The sequence below is a fragment of the Miniopterus natalensis genome, chromosome 7 (genome assembly GCF_054644295.1).
Source record: "Miniopterus natalensis isolate mMinNat1 chromosome 7, mMinNat1.hap1, whole genome shotgun sequence".
Taxonomy (NCBI): Eukaryota; Metazoa; Chordata; class Mammalia; order Chiroptera; family Miniopteridae; genus Miniopterus; species Miniopterus natalensis.
This window is the reverse complement of record NC_142087.1, coordinates 38,770,472-38,789,620: the sequence shown is the minus strand read 5'-3', so window position 1 is coordinate 38,789,620 and position 19,149 is coordinate 38,770,472. Positions and strand designations below refer to the sequence as shown.

Genomic DNA, 19,149 nt, shown 5'->3' with positions numbered 1-19,149 from the left:
GAAAGACGGCTTATTAAGTTTTAAAAAGATTTTTAACTTTTTAAAAAAAACGAACTATTGTGGAATATAGACATGCGAAGAAGCAACATTGTCACCATAGTAATATGAAGAGGAAAGAGAATTAGACTCTTGATATTTACATTGTTATGAAATTGTAAACTAGTAATTCAAGGTAGACAGTAATCAGTTACAGATCTCTAGTAATCATTAAAATACAATATAATTTATTCCTTAAAAGGTAATTGAGGAAAACACAATAATAAAATGTATTTTTAAAATGCCACTTGGAATTTATGGTAATTACCATGAACTTAAAATCTAATCTTAAACCTAATGGTGTTTCCAAAAAAAAAGTCACTATGTAATACAATTGCATTCTGTTTTTCGTGTAATGTTTTCCTGGTATTGTTTTGAAATTTAAAAAATACAAACAGCTGATGAAGCTTAAGGTCTGTTTATCCTAATATGGTGAGGTATGCAGCTACACATTAAGGCTCATCGAAGTGTTGCATGAGCCTGAGGATCACAATTATGCGATGCTTCAAGAATGGAAGGTCATGGTCCCTACTCCACCCTGCGACGAAGGGGGAAATATTTGGATTCCTCACTAAAAAAGAGAGCGAGCTTCTAAATGTGCTTATCCCAAAAATGCTGTCTATTTTGCCAAAAAAGAATAGTTGATCATTGCAATTCAAGCATACTTTAGGTGGATTGTGTCAGACAAAACCAGTGTGTTACTCAGACGTTCATGATCTGTGTTTCACATCTGATCCCCCTGCCCTCAGCAGTTTTATGATGTTGTCTTCTCTGAGATTCATCAGGATACCCTTCGCATGAGTAAGAAACTATATACTGTAACTAAAATTGTCATTATTAGCCCTAAATGTATCTGCGCCTTATCTTCTAAGATTTACTTATTTCAAATCTGTCACTTCTTCAAACATTTGCAGTACATGGGTACATCTGCATTTTGCTTAATTTCAGAGATAAATTATGCTATTCCATGCAGCCATTAAGATGACATCTTTGTATTGGAGTAGAAAATATGTCTATGACTTTTTTTTGAGTGGGGAAAAGAAAGCAGCATGTAGAGCAATATTGATATGATATAGATGGGAGGAGAATTTCTGCTTTATACAATTGTATATAATTTAAACTTTTACACTTATTAATATACTGTATTATAACTTTTTAAAACTTTGTCCATGTCTGCTGTTAAGACTGTGTATTTATTCAAGTCAAGCATATTAATTTTTTTAAAGAAAGAAACCTAAAAATTCAAGAACAAGAGAGACTTTGGGGCATCTATAAACTTTTTCTGAATATGGTACATGAAGGGCAGTAGGCTGTATGAGCACTCATAATTGATTACAGTTGTATAAGAAGCAAGTATTTATATACTATAGCTCTATGAATTTGTTAGCAGCCTTTAGTATTAGTCTTGTTGCAAAAGGGAAAGGCTTAAATGCCTAAGAATAATAAAGAGCTGTAACTGCCTTGGTACCTATGTCGATTCCATCTGTTTTTCACTCACCGGAATGTGTCTTGTCAAACTATAATTTAGTGAAAAACTTTTATCACCTAATTATAAAACAAAGCAGTGTTAAATTGTTTTTATCACACAGCACAACATATACAATGAAAGAGGATATTTCATATTTTCCTGAAATGCTTTGATTTTTAAAAGTAAATTGACTACCTTGCTCCAGTTAATGTTCAAAACTAGAATGCCTTTCAGCCTGGAACCATGAAAGGATCAATGATAAAATTCCAGAAATGTTTATAAGGGTGATTTAGAAATCTAGGATTCCTAGAGGTATGGACAATATGAGCAAATGGATGTTTTTCTTATCTCCCTTTCTTTTTGTACCTTCGTGAATATCAGTGTGCTTTACATATGCTGATGTCATACTTCCCCATCCTAATAAAGGATTTTCCATTGAATGTTATAGATTATTTTCTCTCACTTTCTCATTATCTCAAAAACTAACTTAAAAATGTTTTTTCAATTAAAAAAATATGATAAAATACACATCAGATAAAATTTACCATCTTAACCATTTTAAGCAGGTATTAAGTATTAAGCACATATTAAGTATTAAGTACATTTACATTGTTGCACAGCCATCTCCACCATCCAGGTCCAGAACTCATATCATCTTGAGAAAATAAAACTCAGTACTCATTAAACAACTACCCATTCCCTCCTCCACCCAGCCCCTAGAAACTACTTTCTGTCTCTGAATTTGACTACCCTTGGTTCCTCATGTGAGCGGAATCGTTCAGTGTTTGTCTTCTTATGCCCGGCTTATTTCACTTAGCATAATATCTTCATGTTTCATCCATGTGTAGCATATATCAGAATTCCTTTCATTTTTAAGGCTGAATACTATTTCATTGTATGTATTATGTACCATATTTTGTTTATCCATTCATTGGTTGACAGATATTTGTTTTGTTTCTATGAACATGGTTGTATAAAAATCTTTTTGAGACCCTTCTTTCAATTCTTTGGGGTATTTACCCAGAAGTAGAATTGCAGGATCATACGTTCAATCTTTTAAGGAACATCAGTACTGTTTTCTGCAACAGCTGTACCATTTTACATTCCTACCAGTGATGCACAAGGGGTCCAGTTTCTCCACATTCTCATCAACATTTGTTGTTTTCTGTGTTTTGTGGGGGTTTTGTGTGTGTGTGGCAACCCTAATGGGTGTGAGCTGCCAGCTTTTTACACCTCTGTCATCATCTTAGCTACTTTACAGAGACAGACTATAAATGTTTTGACTAATACAAATAACCTCCTACCCTGTGAGTGTGTGAAATTATAAAAGTGCTTTTGTGGTAAGTCCTAAATGGCCACAGAGTCATTATGAATTATAGAGAGTAAACAAAAGGGCCACCCCTGAGTAGAGATTATCCTCTCAAACCCCTCTCACCCACACTAGCTTCATTTCTCCATGGATTTTAAACCTAAATTGGAGTTTGTGATTTAGGAAATAGAAGACACAAATTTTAATTCACAAATATTATTCTATCCTCAGAAAATCCATTCCTCGCTGCAGAAGAATTAACAGGATGCTGTCCAATGAATCCCTACATTCTCCTGCTTTCAACCGCTCCAACTCACAGGCCTCCGTAGACAGCGCCTCCATGGAGGACTTCTGGAGGGAAACAGAAAGTATGAAAGAGAACAGCATGGGAGGGCAGGAAGAGCAGGCGCCAGCTGAGGTCAAGCCTGTGGATGGTAAGGTGCAAGATTCCTTTTTCTGTGTGTGGACTTACTTTTTGTGCTCTCTCTTGTTCTGTCAGCAGGTAGAACTCATCCCATTAGTAGTTGAACAAGTGAATTTAGTAGAATTCAGCATATCAGCTACCTGTTCCCACTGGTTTATATCTACTGGACTGGCTCAGGGTGGCTTCTATGCAAAGTGTTATGACCTGAAGGAGGGGTGTCAACAAAGTTCAAATCGATCCCTTACATATCGCTGCTTAGGATGCTGTGCCTATCATGATTCATTATGATCTATCAGACTAAGTGTTCTAACTTTGATGGCCTTTATCTCTGTATACTTGACTATTAATTAGAGAGAGAGAGAGAGAAATGGAAGAAATTGCCAGTATAATTTTAAAGAAAAAAGTCTTTGACTTTGAAGCATTTACTGTTATTAATGTATTTAAAGAATCTATTCTTTTGTATCACCCAAAATAAAAGCCATATAAAATATACTAGCTTAGTAAAACTAAACAGAGGAAGGCTGAGAACCAAAATAAAAAATAATAAAAGAGTATAATTGTCTTTAGTTTTCAAAGGGGGCAAAGTTACTCTAGGTCCTACCTATCAACAAATAAATACATTAGACATCCAAGAAAGACTGAAGGTAGTTCAGTTAGAAAGTATACAGGTATTCCCATAAGAATGTTTTTATTAGGCAATAATATATATATCTCACATATCTCTCTCACATATATACACATCTACACATATATGTGTATACATATCACATATATACACATCTATATATATATGTATACACACACCCCTACACATATATGTATATGTCATGTACTTATATGTATTTATACAATGTGTATGTATATGTATTCCATACATATACACATTTATATCTATATGTCTTTAATTAAATACATTGAAATATATGAGTTCACAGCTATACCTTCAATTTTAATATAAGACCATTAGGTTCATTGTACTTTTCTCCCTTAGCATATTTGAGACTTCCTTCTTAGTGAGAAAATTCGCTTCCATTATCTTAAATATATATACTTGTTTATACTTATTTGATCCATCCCTCTGTACATTACCAATTTTTCTTTACCTTTCAAGGTTGCCCTTCTCATCTCAGGCTCCAACATCCCTAGCTTACTCCTCTACATAGACACCTGCCTTGCTCTGTTCCAACTAATGGCTTTAGTCTTTAGGACTTAATTTAAGAAGAGAAAGTGGCCTTCTGTCTTTTAAAGAAATTAATATCCACATACTTAACATTTCTACTACTTCTTTTTTTATATATCCATTATCATCTCATGTCTTTTCCTTTATCCTAAAAAGAGCTTTCTTTAGCATATCTTACAGAGCAAGTTGGCTGGTGATAAAATCTCTTGATTTTTATTTGCCTGAAAATGACTTTATACCACTTTCATTCTTGAAGGGTATTTTTGTTGTTGTTAATCCCCACCCAAAAATATTTTTCCATTGACTATTTTTTTGGAGAGAGAGTGGAAGAAAGGGAGGGAGGGAGAGAGAGAGAGAAATATCAATGTGAGAGAGGCACATTGATTGGTTGCCTCCCGCACACGCCCTGACTGGGGCCGGGCATCGAACCTGCAACCCAGGTACGTGCCCTTAACTGGGAATCCTACTCACAGCCCTTCGGTGCATGGCCCACACTCTAACCACTGAGCCATATCAGCCAGGGGTTGAAGGGTATTTTTGCTGGATAGCTAATTATTGTTTGACAGGGTTTTTTTCCTTTCAGGATTTTAAAGATGATATCTTACTGTCTTTTGACCTCCATTGTTTCTCCTTCATTGATAAGGAGTCAGTCAATGTATTCATATTGTTTTTCCCTGTATGTAATGTATTGTCTTTGCATTCAAATTTTCTTTCTATCTTAGGTTTTCTATTAGTTAGACTTTAAGATGCCTAAGTGCACTTTCTTTTGTTTTTGCCTACTTTCTGAACTAGTTGGTTTTCAGCATATTTTGGAAACTTTTGGATATTATTTCTTTAAATATTTTTTTCTGCACTATTCTCTCTCTTCTCTGAAACTTCAGCTACACATATATTACACAACTTAACATTTCCCTAAGGTTGCTGGGGTATGTTTAAAAATATTTTTCTATTTTTCACATAGGATAACTTCTATTGATTATTTCAAGTTTACTGGCCCTGTCTTTTAAGGTCTCTAATACACTGTTGAGCCCTATCAGCAAATTTTTTATTTAATATATGTTAATTTCCAGTTCTATAATCTAAATTTTAGTTTTTTTAGTTTTTATATTTTTCATTTTCTGCTGACATTTTCTGTACATTCATCACGAGCATCTTTTCCTTTATGGCTGCTTTAAAGCCCTTGTCCAACATCAATCACCTCAGAGTCACTTTCTGTTGACTACCTTTTCTCTTGATAAATTAATACATTTTTTCTTTGGATTATATCCTAGATATATTGTAACATTTTTGATAATGTAATGATATGGTGACATTATTAATATGTTTTAGAGACTGTATTCCATTATCTTTCTCTAAAGGGGGTCAACTTTAGGTCTAGCAGTTAACTTGACCAGGCTCATCTCCCCATGTCTGTCTTCCCTGCTCTATGCAGCATCTGTAATCTCGATTGTTCCTTCAGGCTTCTTGCTGCTATTTTCAGTAGCTTGATGTCTCTCATACACCTTTTTAGTTTAAGGTTCAGTCAAGGATTTGGTTAGAGTTTATGCATAGATTTTGAAGCTTTTTCCTGTGTGGCTTTCTTTACAGGGATATATCTCTCACTTTCCAGCTGTTCTGGTAATCCCATGCTTTATCCTCTGACTTCTCAAATAACTAAGACTCGTTTCTATTTGAGTTCTAGCCACACAGTACTGTAGGAGTTGGAAAATGGCCTCAATTGTAAAGTTGTATAAATGTGAATCTCACCCAGGGCATTCGCTTTTATCAAAGTTTGTTTTCGTTTCCTGTCTGCTCTTGGTTCCTCTCCATTACCTTCAAATAGTTATTTTTATGTACTTAGTTCAAAGTTCATAATTGTACACGGGACTGTTATTTCTATACAGGTTACGGTACCTCTTCTGAAAGATTTTATTCCCTTGTTCCCCAACAAACTTACTAAGGTGGTGGATTAGTAAAGAGTGGTACAGAATTAGTACAACTTAGGTTCACCTTTGCATTTTCTGTTATGAAGCAAATGAGCAGTAAAAACAAGGAAGTAACTGAAGGATTTGCCTAGCTAAGAAATGGGAACTGTGAAGCACATTCGAGGGTTTTGTTCACATACCGATGATGCAATAATGTAAGCATAGTCTGACTCCTAGGCTGACATTTTGACAGGCTACTTACATGGCAGTCCAATCTGCTCCTCAGACAAAACGTCGTTCAGGAATGCCTGTTCAGCATAGCTCCCAGAATTTATGTGGAGTGGATTTTCTGTTAAAGATGTTGTTATTCTGGATTCTTTATTATTTCTGTACCTCTCATTTACAGTCGCAACTGTTCTTATTATGACTAATTTTACATTTTTAATTGCCTTATGAAAAATGGAAAGATTACCTAATGTTTAGAATAAGGAGAAAAGTAAGAAAACAAGTATCTATTGAACATATACTCTGCTCCAGGTTTTTTGTCATTGTCATAACTACACTGATGAAACAATCCTCATAAGCCACATAAAAAGGCTGTGATTTCCTCCATTTTGCCAAGAGATATCTTAAAACTTTCAAAGCCATTCATCTAGTAAATGATTGCATTGGGATTTGAACCTGCCTTCGAGTAATTGAAAGCCTTTTTGGATGCTATTAAACCCCTCTTTTCCTATTATGGTTTTAGCTTAAATATTCCAATTTTCTCGTTTTTTGAATTGATAGTCCAGATAGAGCATATATTTAACTGTCTGACAAGGGAAAAAACCTTGCCCAATCTGCCAGTCAACCTTACTATACTAGAAAATACTTAGAAATTAGATTATTTAAAAAATACAATACAGACTTTTATTTTAATAGGCCTTTTCCATAATTTGAAAAAGAGGTCAGTCTTAATCTATTGAATACTGTATTGATATTTCTCATTCACTGATATGCACGGACCTACAGATACGCGTGTCATCCAGCCAGCCAGAGAGAGCTCTAACCTCCTCTTGGTCATGTTATTTCACAGAAGGAGAACTTGAAGCAGAGTGGTTGCAAGATGTGGGTTTATCAACCCTGATCTCAGGTGATGAAGAGGAGGATGGCAAAGCCTTGCTCTCCACATTGACTCGAACCCAGGCAGCTGCGGTGAAAAAGAGATATAATACTTACACTCAAACCATGAGAAAAAAGAACAAGCAGTCTGTCAGGGATGTCAGAGACATCTTTGGAGTCAGCGAATCTCCTGTAAGTAATGAAGGTCGCTCAAAAGGTTTGGTTTGGTTGGGGGTGGAGGAGATGGAGAGGAACATGCAAAAAGCATCACTCTCTAGGTTTTAGAGAAAACTGAAGCAGACAGCACAGTCCACAATTTTACAGATTTGAAACTTAAGCTGTCATTCCTTATCTTCCATTCAGCAGTCTCCCTCAACACTAAATTCATTCCTTTCTTCTTTGAAGTTGTAGAATAACTTTTTGGCAATGGGGCAGGTCTTTGTGGATTGGATACACAAAGGCTTTACTTAAATCTGTTGAATGGAAACAGGTATAGGAGTCCTGGGAAAGTGGCCCCAGGATTATAAGCAAGTCTGGGTGGTTTGTTTTAAATGGGGACAGGGGTGGGAGAGTGAGTAGGGTAGCCTTTATGGTCAAATAAGTTAAAAAGGTAAAAAAATTGATAGGAGCATTAATTACGTAAGAGAGAGAATGATTCATAAAAAGCATAGGGGAAGCATCACATGCTTTATGAGGAATGGCTGGTTGAAATTCCAGCTTACCCTGAGCGGTGCCATGCCACACTTTTACCTATGAGGCTGTTAGTCATGTTCTCTTAATTCTGTTTGTTTTACTCTAAGCTCTGCCTTACAACTCATTCATTCATTCATTGCATCATTGCAGCGTTGTATTGAATCATTGCATCATTGGTGTAACAAATACTTATTGGACACATTATCTGTGCAAGGTCCTATATTAGGTTCTATGAAGATAGGATTCTTGGAACTTTGAGTGTAATTAGTATGTAGATAAAAGGAAACTTGATATTCTGCTGAAGTTACAAGTTTAGTTGCAAGGGGCAAGTCAGTTAATCAATTTGATTTAGGCTTTTCATCTTTTTAATTGTAATATCAATAATGACTTAAGTTAAAACACCAAGGATATTGGCTAGCAAGCAGAGCTGAAGACAGTTTCCATTTGAGTTACTTTAGGTTGTCTGTAAGTCATATCTTCTCTTAGATATATTAATCACATTGAGTAGTTGCCAGGGCAGCTCACGCATACTTAGTTAACCTTTGCATTTTTGCTAATAATGTCCTAAAATAGCACTATCCTCTAGAACTTGCTACAGTGATAGAAATGATCTATTTCTGCGTTGTCCAATAATGGTAGGCACAGATGCTTGTGGCTCTAGCATTTGATATATGGCTGGTGTGAATAAGGAACTCAAATTTTAATTTTATTAAATCTTAATTCATTTAAATTTAAGTAGTTACATGTGGCCTGTAGCTAATGAATTGAATAGCACATGTCTAGAATCTTCTGCCGTATATAATGATATACCTAGGAGTAAGTGCGCTTTGAGTTCTGTGCTCTTTGAACTTTCAAACTACTTGAAACCTGTCTTTCTGGATGGTGAGATTTCCTACAGCTGTAATTAATAAATAAAGGTGATGCTCACAACCACAAGGGCTCCAGCCACAGGTTCCTGTCTATCAAGGTGTCAATCAAGGAGAAGGTTGACCCTGCTGGTTTAAATTCCCTGGGTCATTTTTCCATTATCCCCCAGATCATGTTGAGAGTCTTGAGAGCTCGGGCTACAACCTTTCTTTCCCACTTCTACTTCCAGCTACTTCAGACCACGGTTGTCACTCTTCCCTAGCAAACCACAAAATCGAGCAGGGCCTATAGGCGCCTCCCAGGTCCTCCAGTTACTAAAGAAAATGCGTGACTAACCTGTTTAGGGTCCCTAAAACTTTGGACACCTAGTAACAGAAACAGGGAGGGAAAGAGATATTTTTGGGCTCCTCCCTCTTTTACTTCGATCCTGAAGGAAAACATAAAGTGGGCACTTACCCATTGGAGCTTTAAGTTTAAAAAGAAATGAAGGGTCTTTTATGTTTCTGTTAATGCACAGGTGCAGTGAACTGTTGGGTGTTTAGCTCCTCCCCCTTCTCCCCCCTCCTCCCCCTCCTTCCCCCCTCCTCCCTCTCTTTTTGTCTCCCTCCTATGTCCCCTACTACTCTATTTCTTTTACCTACATTAATAGAATACCTAAAATTTCCCATTTCACTTCCTTAATGAAGATTTAACATCATAATTTTCATAAGGTAATTTTGCATTAATCTTACACATATGAATTTGACCCAGCAGACTTTCAGATATAAACTCAATGATTTGACAGATAGATACGTAGATTATACTAGTTGTTTTCTTAATTTTATGCACATAGAAGCCCATGCTCAAAATCATTTTCCCTCAGAATTTTGAAGATATTTGTCCATTACCTTCTCTCTTGTATCATTGCAGCAATGTCTGTATCAATTTCATTTCTTTATATGCAGATGGGGAAGTTTTTTAAATTTTATATTTATCATTGGAACCTGGAACTTAAAACTGTTTCACCTTTTTTGAAAAATTCATCCTGGTCACTATTAAGTGGGCTCTTGCAATCTGAGAGCTCGTTCATGCGTCAGTCTTCTACATATTTTCTTCTAACATTTAAAACAAGTATTCATTCCGTTCATTTTCTCAGTTATCTCCTTCTGGAATTTTGTTAGATGGTTGCTGTATTGTTTGGATTGAACTTCTGTTTTTTTAAATGCTCTCATATAGTCCAAGCTTTGTCTGTGTGTATGTTTGGTCTGCATTCTTGGATATCCCTTCAATTTCACTTTTTATATTAGTAATTTGCCATGGTTGTATTAATACTTCTACCTTTCATTTATTTAAAAATTTTTGTCAGTCATATTGTTAATTTGCCAGAGACTCTCCTTACCCCTGACTTCCCCCTTTTTTCAGCCATCTGTCCTTGTTTCCTGGCTGCAGTAACCTGTCAGTACTCTGAAGGTACTAAATTTAACCTTAAAGTCCAGGGTTCTTTTATTTTCCTTAACTTATCTGTTTGCTTCAGGCTTAAGAGTTTCTTTTGGCATCATTGTTTTCTTTTCCTTTGCTATCCAATTGATTTTGATCCTGGGTGTTGACTCATGCTTATTAAAGGACTAGAGGACTAGATTGATTAGTATGGGGAATGGCTGTATATTTCCTGTGCACTTATGTAGACCTGTTTTCTCCCCAAAACTCCCCTGTGAATAGGAGTCTGGGCCCCTGTGAGTGATGACATGTGTCAGTGTCAACTATCACACTTCACTTTAAGAATTATCAATATTACATATATGCCAAAGTAACAAGAGCTCTGCAGAATCCTAATTAATTTTCATATCAGGCAAACCTAACTTCCCTTTTTATACTCCTGTCCACGTCCTTTAGAAGGCTCCAATGAAGTGCAATTCAACTTTCTTTTTGTCCAGGACCACACACATGCTAGGACAGTCACCACCATCCCCAGGGCAAGTGGTTGCTGTGTCCCAAGAGGACTTCTTGGGTTTTATCCTATAATCACATTTAGCTGTTATCTATTGTTCATTGTTGTTCAGAAAAACATTCTTTAATTACTTTGTTCATTGTTTTCTAAATTGGTGGATGCTTTTATGCTCTCTTGTTTTTTTTTTTCATTCTTGATAACGTGCTTTTTTTTCTGGATCAGAATTTACCCTCTACACATTTTTCTCTCGTACCTTTTTTCAGGCTGAGGTTTTCCTCTATCCTTACCACACCATTCTTGCTTTTTATCTCCTAGGAACATTCAACAATTCCTCTTCTGCTAATGAAAATGTTTAGTGGTTTCTAGATCTACTCTTTGAAAAAGGTCTCTCTCTTGACACTTTGAGTGATTTGTAGGGGGAGGAAAAAATGGTGTATGTATTTTGCTATCTTGATCCAATTTTCTTATGCTAATTCTTCAGGAGCATTTGTTCCTTTCCAAAATTTTTTTTTCCCCCCTTATTCTAAAGTAATACATAATCTTTACTGGAAACTTAGAAAATATAGACAAGCAAGGTAAAAAATGACTATTTCTATGGGCCCAAATAAAATTTTATGATTTCATTAAATATCTAGTAAATTTTCTTTTTTTTAATGGAGTTCTTACCATAAGGGATAGAATAGTTAACCCTTGTTTTAGTAGAGCCATTATACACTAAGTTGCAAATATTAAATCAGCCTCTGTGTACATAACACAGTGTCTATAGTTTTGTTCATTGTGAATAGAATTCCAGGGCCCAGGTACATTTTAATAATATGCAGAAGATGTGAACCAAATATTTCTTTCAATAACACATTTAATTGAGCAAAATAGTCTAATTTATTTCCACTTTCATAACTGATAAATAACTGTTACAGGTGGTAATGACTTATTATTGACAGTATAAGTGTGGTCATAGATTCTGTTTTTAAAAATGTGATCATATCACTAATATATACATTTGACTACATGTAACAGAAAGCCCAAGAAATCATGAGCTGTACAAATACAGACTTGTTTTTCTCTCTTTAAGAAGCTAAAGGTAGGTGTTACTTTTTCTGAGCATTGATCCAGTCCAGCTTCCTTCTAAGTTTCTATTTTGCCTTTCATATGTCGGCTTCACCCTTTTGCTTACAAGTTGGTTTGGCCACTCCAGGCACCATGTTCATGTTCCTGACAGTTCCTGGAACTTGTACCGACGGCTTCTGTCCCTCTGACCTTACTTTCCTGGAAATCTGATGAGGTAGAATTCTATTTACCACCTGTTGTCCAGAACTGTTACATGATCATCTTTAGTTGCAAGGGAACCTGGGAAATAATTTTTTTTTAGCTGGACACAAAAGTTCCTGGAAAAAAAAATCAGAATTCTTTAAAGGGAGATAAATGCCTAGGTTAGGAGTAGGCAGTTGACAGTATCTGGTCTCCACAGAGACTGGTGCCTGTCATCATCCTGGCAAGTATTGGCTGATAAATGGCTAAATGCAACGATCAGCGCAAGGCAGTCATATGTATTATAGCTCCACAGATATGTAAGATTGTGCACATATTGTGCATAACACATAGCTGAATGCACAATGAGCTTTGGGAGGATATGCCTGAATAAAAACACGCTTTCATTCTTTTTTAATAGCCAGGTGATTTTTGTTGTATCTCAACTCCTCTTTTGGATGCGAGCCTGGATGAAGAAGGGGTATCAGCAATTCCCTCCATAAATGGTCTACTGGTAAGATAAAGCAAGGGGAATTAAGAGTAAGGAAGTTAGAACAAAGTAATTATTTCAAGGCAATCAGGAACACTTGAGAAAAATGCCTGCTTGCAACAAGATAAAGGAGACTCTTAAACTCAGGAATGAATAATTAAATAGTTAAAACCACAAGTAACTGCATGGCCTGCCTGAACCTACAATATCAAAAGTCAAAAACAACCACAGCTGCAGCCACAGCCATAAGTCAAAATGTGGGGAGGTCGTCAGCCAAACTTCTCTTCTTGTTGCTGAGCGCATAATGGAACATCTTACGTTACCCTCCATGTAGCTTTGAATATTAATGTAATTCTCACCATAAGACATATTTTGACACTTCAGTTATTTTCTAAATGTAAATATTTGAGGGGAGCAGCATGGCAGCATCTTAAACGTATAGCAATAAGTGGGAAAAAGCACTATCTAGCAAGGAGGTAGCCATCTTTCATTATGTCACAGGACGTGAGACCTTCCATTAGAGAGCACCTTGCTCGTTCTAGTTGAGTTTCAAGGAGAGCTAATCTGCATTCATAACTGCCAGGAAAGCTGTCTCAGTAGAAGGCTTATTTTTGTGAGATGAATCCATGCCATGATGTGTACCACTTGGCATGAGGCCTGGTCCACTTACTGAACTGGAGGGAAAACTAGAAGGTCATGGGTTTGCTGATATCTTTCTCCGCTTGGACTCATGGCTGCAGAGAATTTGCAGTGGGAGACTTTCCTCTATTATACTGCAATATGTTTCCTTCTCTTTAGCTCTGCCTTCTTTCCTTCCTAGCAGCAGAAGAGGGATTCTTTACTATTCTAAGAATGACCCCTCTACCACCTTAAGAAGATGATGATAATAATGTTTAGTTTCTATACAGTTTATTTTCATCTTATGCATATTTTGCACGGGGCACTCTATCGTGGGTTACTCTTGGTCCCTTCTGAAACTCTGCTGCAGGGTTTGGATGTGGCCAGTTTGGCTGCCCTTCTGTTACTGAGGGTGAGCTGAGGTCTGGAGGTGCAGTCTGGTCAACTGGGGCTGTGAGCTCTCCTGTTTTGCAGATTTTGTCTCTAATTTTTTTTCCTAGTTTTATTGTATTTCTCATAAGAGTGCTAACTCTTTCTGGTCAGAGGTTTTTATATTTTCTGTTGAGTTGGAAGCAGGTGTCCTCTGGTTTCATGTGCTCTAAGCACAAGGAGTCCTATATACCTCACTTCCAGCCAGGAACTTGGCTCAAGGTGTTTGTTCTCTGCTTGCCCCGTTTTCCCTCACAGCAGCACTGCCTCTCCCCACAGCCAGAGGGGGGCAAGTCAGAGTAGACCCGTGTGTTTCCGAATAATGGGTTTCTGGGAGCTTTACCCCACCTGACCCTACCTACATTTGGATTGCCTCCCCTCCACCTCCTAGGTGAGGGAGGGACTCCTACCCCTGGGTAACGGGTGGCCAAATGCATGACACCTGACACTGGACAGATAAGATCGACAGCAACTTATTAGTCCCATGTTCCAGAGCCTGGAGGGGAGGACACGGAGCCATGTGTGGGGCACACTGGGGAGCAGAGTGAACAAGCAGGGGCTGCAGCAGGTGGTTCCCATGGGACGATGTGATTGGCTTGTTTGTATAATTTCACGGGCTGGCAAGGAACTGAAACCTACCACTTATAACGAGGAACTGGTCCCTGGCTAAGGGCACTGGCCGGCTGGGGCGCCTATCTGGCAGAGCAGATTGGGAGGAGCTTGCGGCTAGGCCCCTCGCGGGTTCCTGATTTCCCAGAGGTCAGGGCAGCAGACAGTGGGCTTCAAGTTGGCTCTTACGCCGCACTCCCACTCCCTCCCTGGCCATGGACTCTCATGGTTACTCTGGATTTATTTTATTTCTTTTCTCTTTTATCATTTTTATTTATCTCCTTTTATTTCAATCTCTTGAAGGTCTTATCCCCTTTTACATACTAATCAGGGGTTAGGTGTGGTGCCAGACACGTGAAGAAACTCTCACTAAGATGGAAGGGACATTTGAGCTTCGCTCCAGCCACCCCCTGAACTGCTCACAGGTGATGAATGAGGGAGCCTGTAGAAATGACCCTGGGCCCTGAAAGTGCCCCCGAGCAGCTCAAGCTCCTGCCGGCCAAGGGTCGGTTGCACTGTTCTTCCTCACAGGACAAGGGCTAGCTTACAGAGTGACTACAGAGGATAGTAACAATATTAATTGGCATAATCACATGTATTACAAAATGTTACATCTTTTTAGCAAAATGCATCTTTTATCCTTTGAGAAAATGTGGCAAGAAATATCTCTGGGTACTAAATTTTTATATCCAAAAAGCTTAAATCCTAACTTGGTGAGTGTCAAAATGCTAGGCCCTAAATCAGTTTCTTTCAGATATTTGTAAATATTAATCTATTTGCTTTTACATGTTGTGTTAATGTTGGGGAGTCTGATGCCTCTCTACACCCATTCCCTTATTTATATCCTGCTCTCATTTTCACATTTCTGGGAGTTTTTTAGGTTTATCATTATTGTTGGAGACCTGAACTGTCATCAGGATATGAAATCATTTTTTCCCCCATCCTGATCAGTACTCAGATTTTTGTTTCTGAAAAATGTTCCTTTCAGTTCTGAACATTATCTTCCCATTATTTCTCCAATTATTTTATTTTTCTCATTTTCTCTTGTTTTTCATTTCATTGCTTGCTTTAAACTCACATGTTTCTTAAATTTTCTTTTATATTTTATGTCTTTTTTTTCTGTTTGTTTTGTGTGCTAGTAAAGATTTGCCCAGCCGGGCGTGGCTCAGCGATTGAGTGTTGACCTAAGATCCAGGCGTTCGGGGTTTGATTCCCGGTCAGGGCACATTCCCGGGTTGCAGGCTTGATCCCCAGTCGGGGGCGTGCAGGAGGCAGCCCATCAATGCCTCTCATCATTGATGTTTCTCTCCCTCTCTCCCTCTCCCTTCCTCTCTCTGAAATCAATAAAGATATATTTAAAAAAAAAAAAAAAGATTTTATTTACTTCATTTTGTATATCCCTAATTCTAGTATTTGCCCTGAGTGGTTATAATTAAAGTGCTATTAATTTTTTAATTTAGCAATTATTCTGTTAATTCAAAAGAGCTCTTCCTTTTTACTGATTTCCTCTTTATTGTTATAGTTAGTTCCAGATTTATGGATACAGTAGCCTCTCAAATCCCTCTGAAATTAATAAATTATAAGCTGTCTTCTCTCAATTATCTTTCTCCCAGAATGTTTATCACTATATATCTTTTTCAGGATGTTAATTTTCTCCATGGCTGACTTTTTTATGTTGGTTTTGTCCAATGACTGATGATCTTTGGTGATTAGCTTATATTTATTAATGAACTGGGCTGCTTAATTAATGACTTAGGATATGTCATTGCTATAGGATTTCCTGCCATGATATAGATATTTTCCCAGTAACCCTTTTTTGAATAAGAGGGAAAACTTTGGGTCTTGTAGAAACCAATAAAGTATGAGAATAGTGCATGAGTGAAAGTTAAATAGCACACATACATTAGTACACACACACTCATACCTCACACACACACACACGCACATCCCTCATACACACCTCACACACACACAGACACAGACACACACACATACCCCTCACACAAACAAGCACACATCTTCAGTGTCAAAGGGAAAACAGTGACTTTATTTTCTGTCCTAAACAAAGCTGATGTTTTCCTTTTTTTCTCCCACCCATGTCTTTTGTGGGGGTTCAGAGCGACCTGATTAAATGAAAGTCTTTTTGGTCCCAGAGCTGGACATCTTACCAAGGCAGGTAGCTCACTTCATTCAGAGTCTTTCTTGGGTTCATACATAGCTGCTGCCTGCTGTTCAGTATAAAGGGGCTGTTGGGAGGTGAGCCTTGCCCCTCTGTGGAGAAAACACTTTACAATAAGTCATCCTGGCCATTACCCTGGGCCCCCTTGCTGCCTTTGAAATTTGCCTTCTGAGCTTTGTTGTTTGTCTATTTGCTTTTCGTGGATCTGTTCTTTCCTTGCCCGCAAAGTTGTCATATGCTGTTCTTAGTCTGAGAATTTCTCTATAGTTATGAAATAAATTATGTACTTTTTCTCTTCAGGAATTTCTAACAACTTCTGATTTGTTATAAGAACACTTTGTTGGTTTCCAGTGCTGTTTGCAGTTCTTATAAAAATACACACTTTCTCTAATTTTGAGTGATTGGGAGTGGTGCACCCTCAGCCCTCCCTCTGTACCTAAGTTTTCTTGTAGTGCCTCCTTAGCATTGTTTCCACTTCAAAATAGGTGTGTGCTTTTGTCATTAATATAATACACATACTTTTAGAGAAAGACAATACAGAAAAGCAAGATGAAAATAAAAGTTTTTAAGCTCTCATGTAAAAGTTTATGATTTTATTAATATTCATCATATTTAATTTTGCAAAAAGTTGCTTTAATCAGGCAATAGAATATTTTCATCTTATTTTGGAAATGCTATTGTATTGCAAATGCTGCTAAAAATCTTAGAGTGTATGCAAGAGACCTACAATGCAGCCCATCATTGTCAGAATAGTCTCCAAATACACTTCCTGCTTAATGAAAACCAGAGCGTTTCCAGTGTTCTGTGACTGAGCAAGAAATATTTGTTTCGGTCATATGTTTGACAATCTAATGCATTTCTAGTTTCATAATTGAAAAAAACTGACTATTCTTTCTATTCATTTATAAATCATTGCAAAATATAGTTATGATGTCTGATATTAAAGTAGCATAGTTTTATCAGTAATCTGCATGACTTAGACCTACAACTAGAAGTTTATTTTCCTTACAAAGTAAGAAATCAGGCTGGTATGGCTGATATTCTTCACATGGTTCTACCAACTTTTTCATTTTTCCACTCTGCTTAGCACCCGGGGCTAATATTCACTGCTATAGAGTGTCTGGGCATCACAGGCACCATGCCCATGTTCTGGAAGAAGCATCACCCAGCTGATTCCATCCACTACAGCAGGTGTCATTAGCTTTCACCAAGTGCAATTCTAATCTTATCTCACTAGATGTAACCATCACATGACTACACTGAGTCTTTTTTAGTTAGACACACAGCATCTTGGAGCAAAATCATGATATTCATAAGTGACAGAAGAAGAGTGGATTTTGGCAGGCATTTAGCAGTGTCTGCTTTTGAGACCAATTTCTATTATAGTGTATATTTATGAGATCAATATAATGGACAAATTGGTGAATGGTGTTACCATTGCGCAGGTAGTCATTAGCTCTGTATATTTCCACATGGCTGTACATTTTTACAGGTTCTAGTGTAATGCATAATTGAATAAACAATCATGCTGGGAAAGATATGTCTGGATAAAAATTACTTTCATTTCTCTCATTAGCCAGGTGATACCTGTGACAATCATACTACTCAGGAAGAAAAAGAGCTGCCTGTAGTTACCAAAACAAGTGGTTCTTCGGTAAGTTCTAGCAGGAGAACTGGGGGTAGGGATGAAAGAAGACAATCTTTTCGTCAAGACAATCATGTAAAACTTCAACACAATGCAGCACAATTATGATGGCTGGACAGCCACCACTGTCAGCATACCTATCTGCCTATAACTGATTTGTAGGAGGACATTCAGTAGTAAATGAACCCATTAAATCCACAAATAACTGCATGCTCTATAAAAACAGATACACACCCAGGAAACCGATGACTGTAGGCATTTCTTTTTGACAAATCTAGTTTCTTTACATTTTTTCTTTCATTAAAAACAATTCTCTTAGGACTGTTAGTTCTGTCAAGTCACAGGTTCACCGTTTGGTTTCTCCAGTAGTTTCCTCTTGTTTCTCTAGTGCAGGGTGAACTTCAGGCACCTTCTGCAGACAATACTTTTTATCCCAGGTGTCCAGGCCCCCCTCCCTTTCCATCTCCCCTGTGTTTGCTGAGAGCCACTTCTACTCCCCACTTACCCAAAGGAGGGCAAAGTCCGGCAGCTCAGGAGAATGATAAAGCTTCTATTAGTCTGCAAATGGGACCAGTTGCTTTATTTATGGTCTATCCTGGAGCCTTTTCTCATATTTGTTTCTGCTTGCATTGCTTTCATAAACTACCTTTTCTCTCCCTCGGTGGAGCTTCTGTAACCTATTTTCCCATCTTCATAGTCCCTCTTCTAACTTTCTCCTGGATAGAAAAAAGCAAAGTGGTGAATCCCAATAGGTCTACCCTCCCTGCTGAGATGGTGTTGGGGAGAGACTCGCTTTGAAAGGGCTGGAATATATTGAACCCACTGTGATGTGATTGCTCACGCCTTCTGTCATGTTCCCTCATAATTAGGAGGAGATGATAGCTGTCCTTTTCAAAATTTCCTTCATTTGCTTTCTTCTTTGGGACTGTTTGATGGGGAGAGAGTTGGATCTTGGAAAAGAGTTCACATTATTCCTGGAATATCTCTCTCCAACCATCACTCGTGACTGCTGCTAGGATTTT

General features: G+C 37.6%; 1 protein-coding gene across 7 annotated transcripts in view; it reads left to right on the top strand.

Annotated features, from left to right (window-relative positions):
- The window catches only part of ARHGAP28 (Rho GTPase activating protein 28), a 143,941-nt gene that overhangs the window by 75,157 nt on the left and 49,635 nt on the right, over window positions 1-19,149 (top strand). For 4 of the 7 annotated variants that reach the window (XM_087818954.1, XM_087818950.1, XM_087818951.1 and 1 more), the window contains 3 exons: window positions 3,045-3,247; window positions 7,397-7,614; window positions 18,059-18,136. In XM_087818954.1, coding sequence (XP_087675080.1) covers window positions 3,045-3,247; window positions 7,397-7,614; window positions 18,059-18,136 — 499 coding nt within the window. Of the gene's footprint in view, window positions 1-3,044; window positions 3,248-7,396; window positions 7,615-12,578; window positions 12,672-18,058; window positions 18,137-19,149 lie in introns of all 7 variants that reach the window. The other 3 variants (XM_087818955.1, XM_087818953.1, XM_087818956.1) reach the window with 2 other exon arrangements.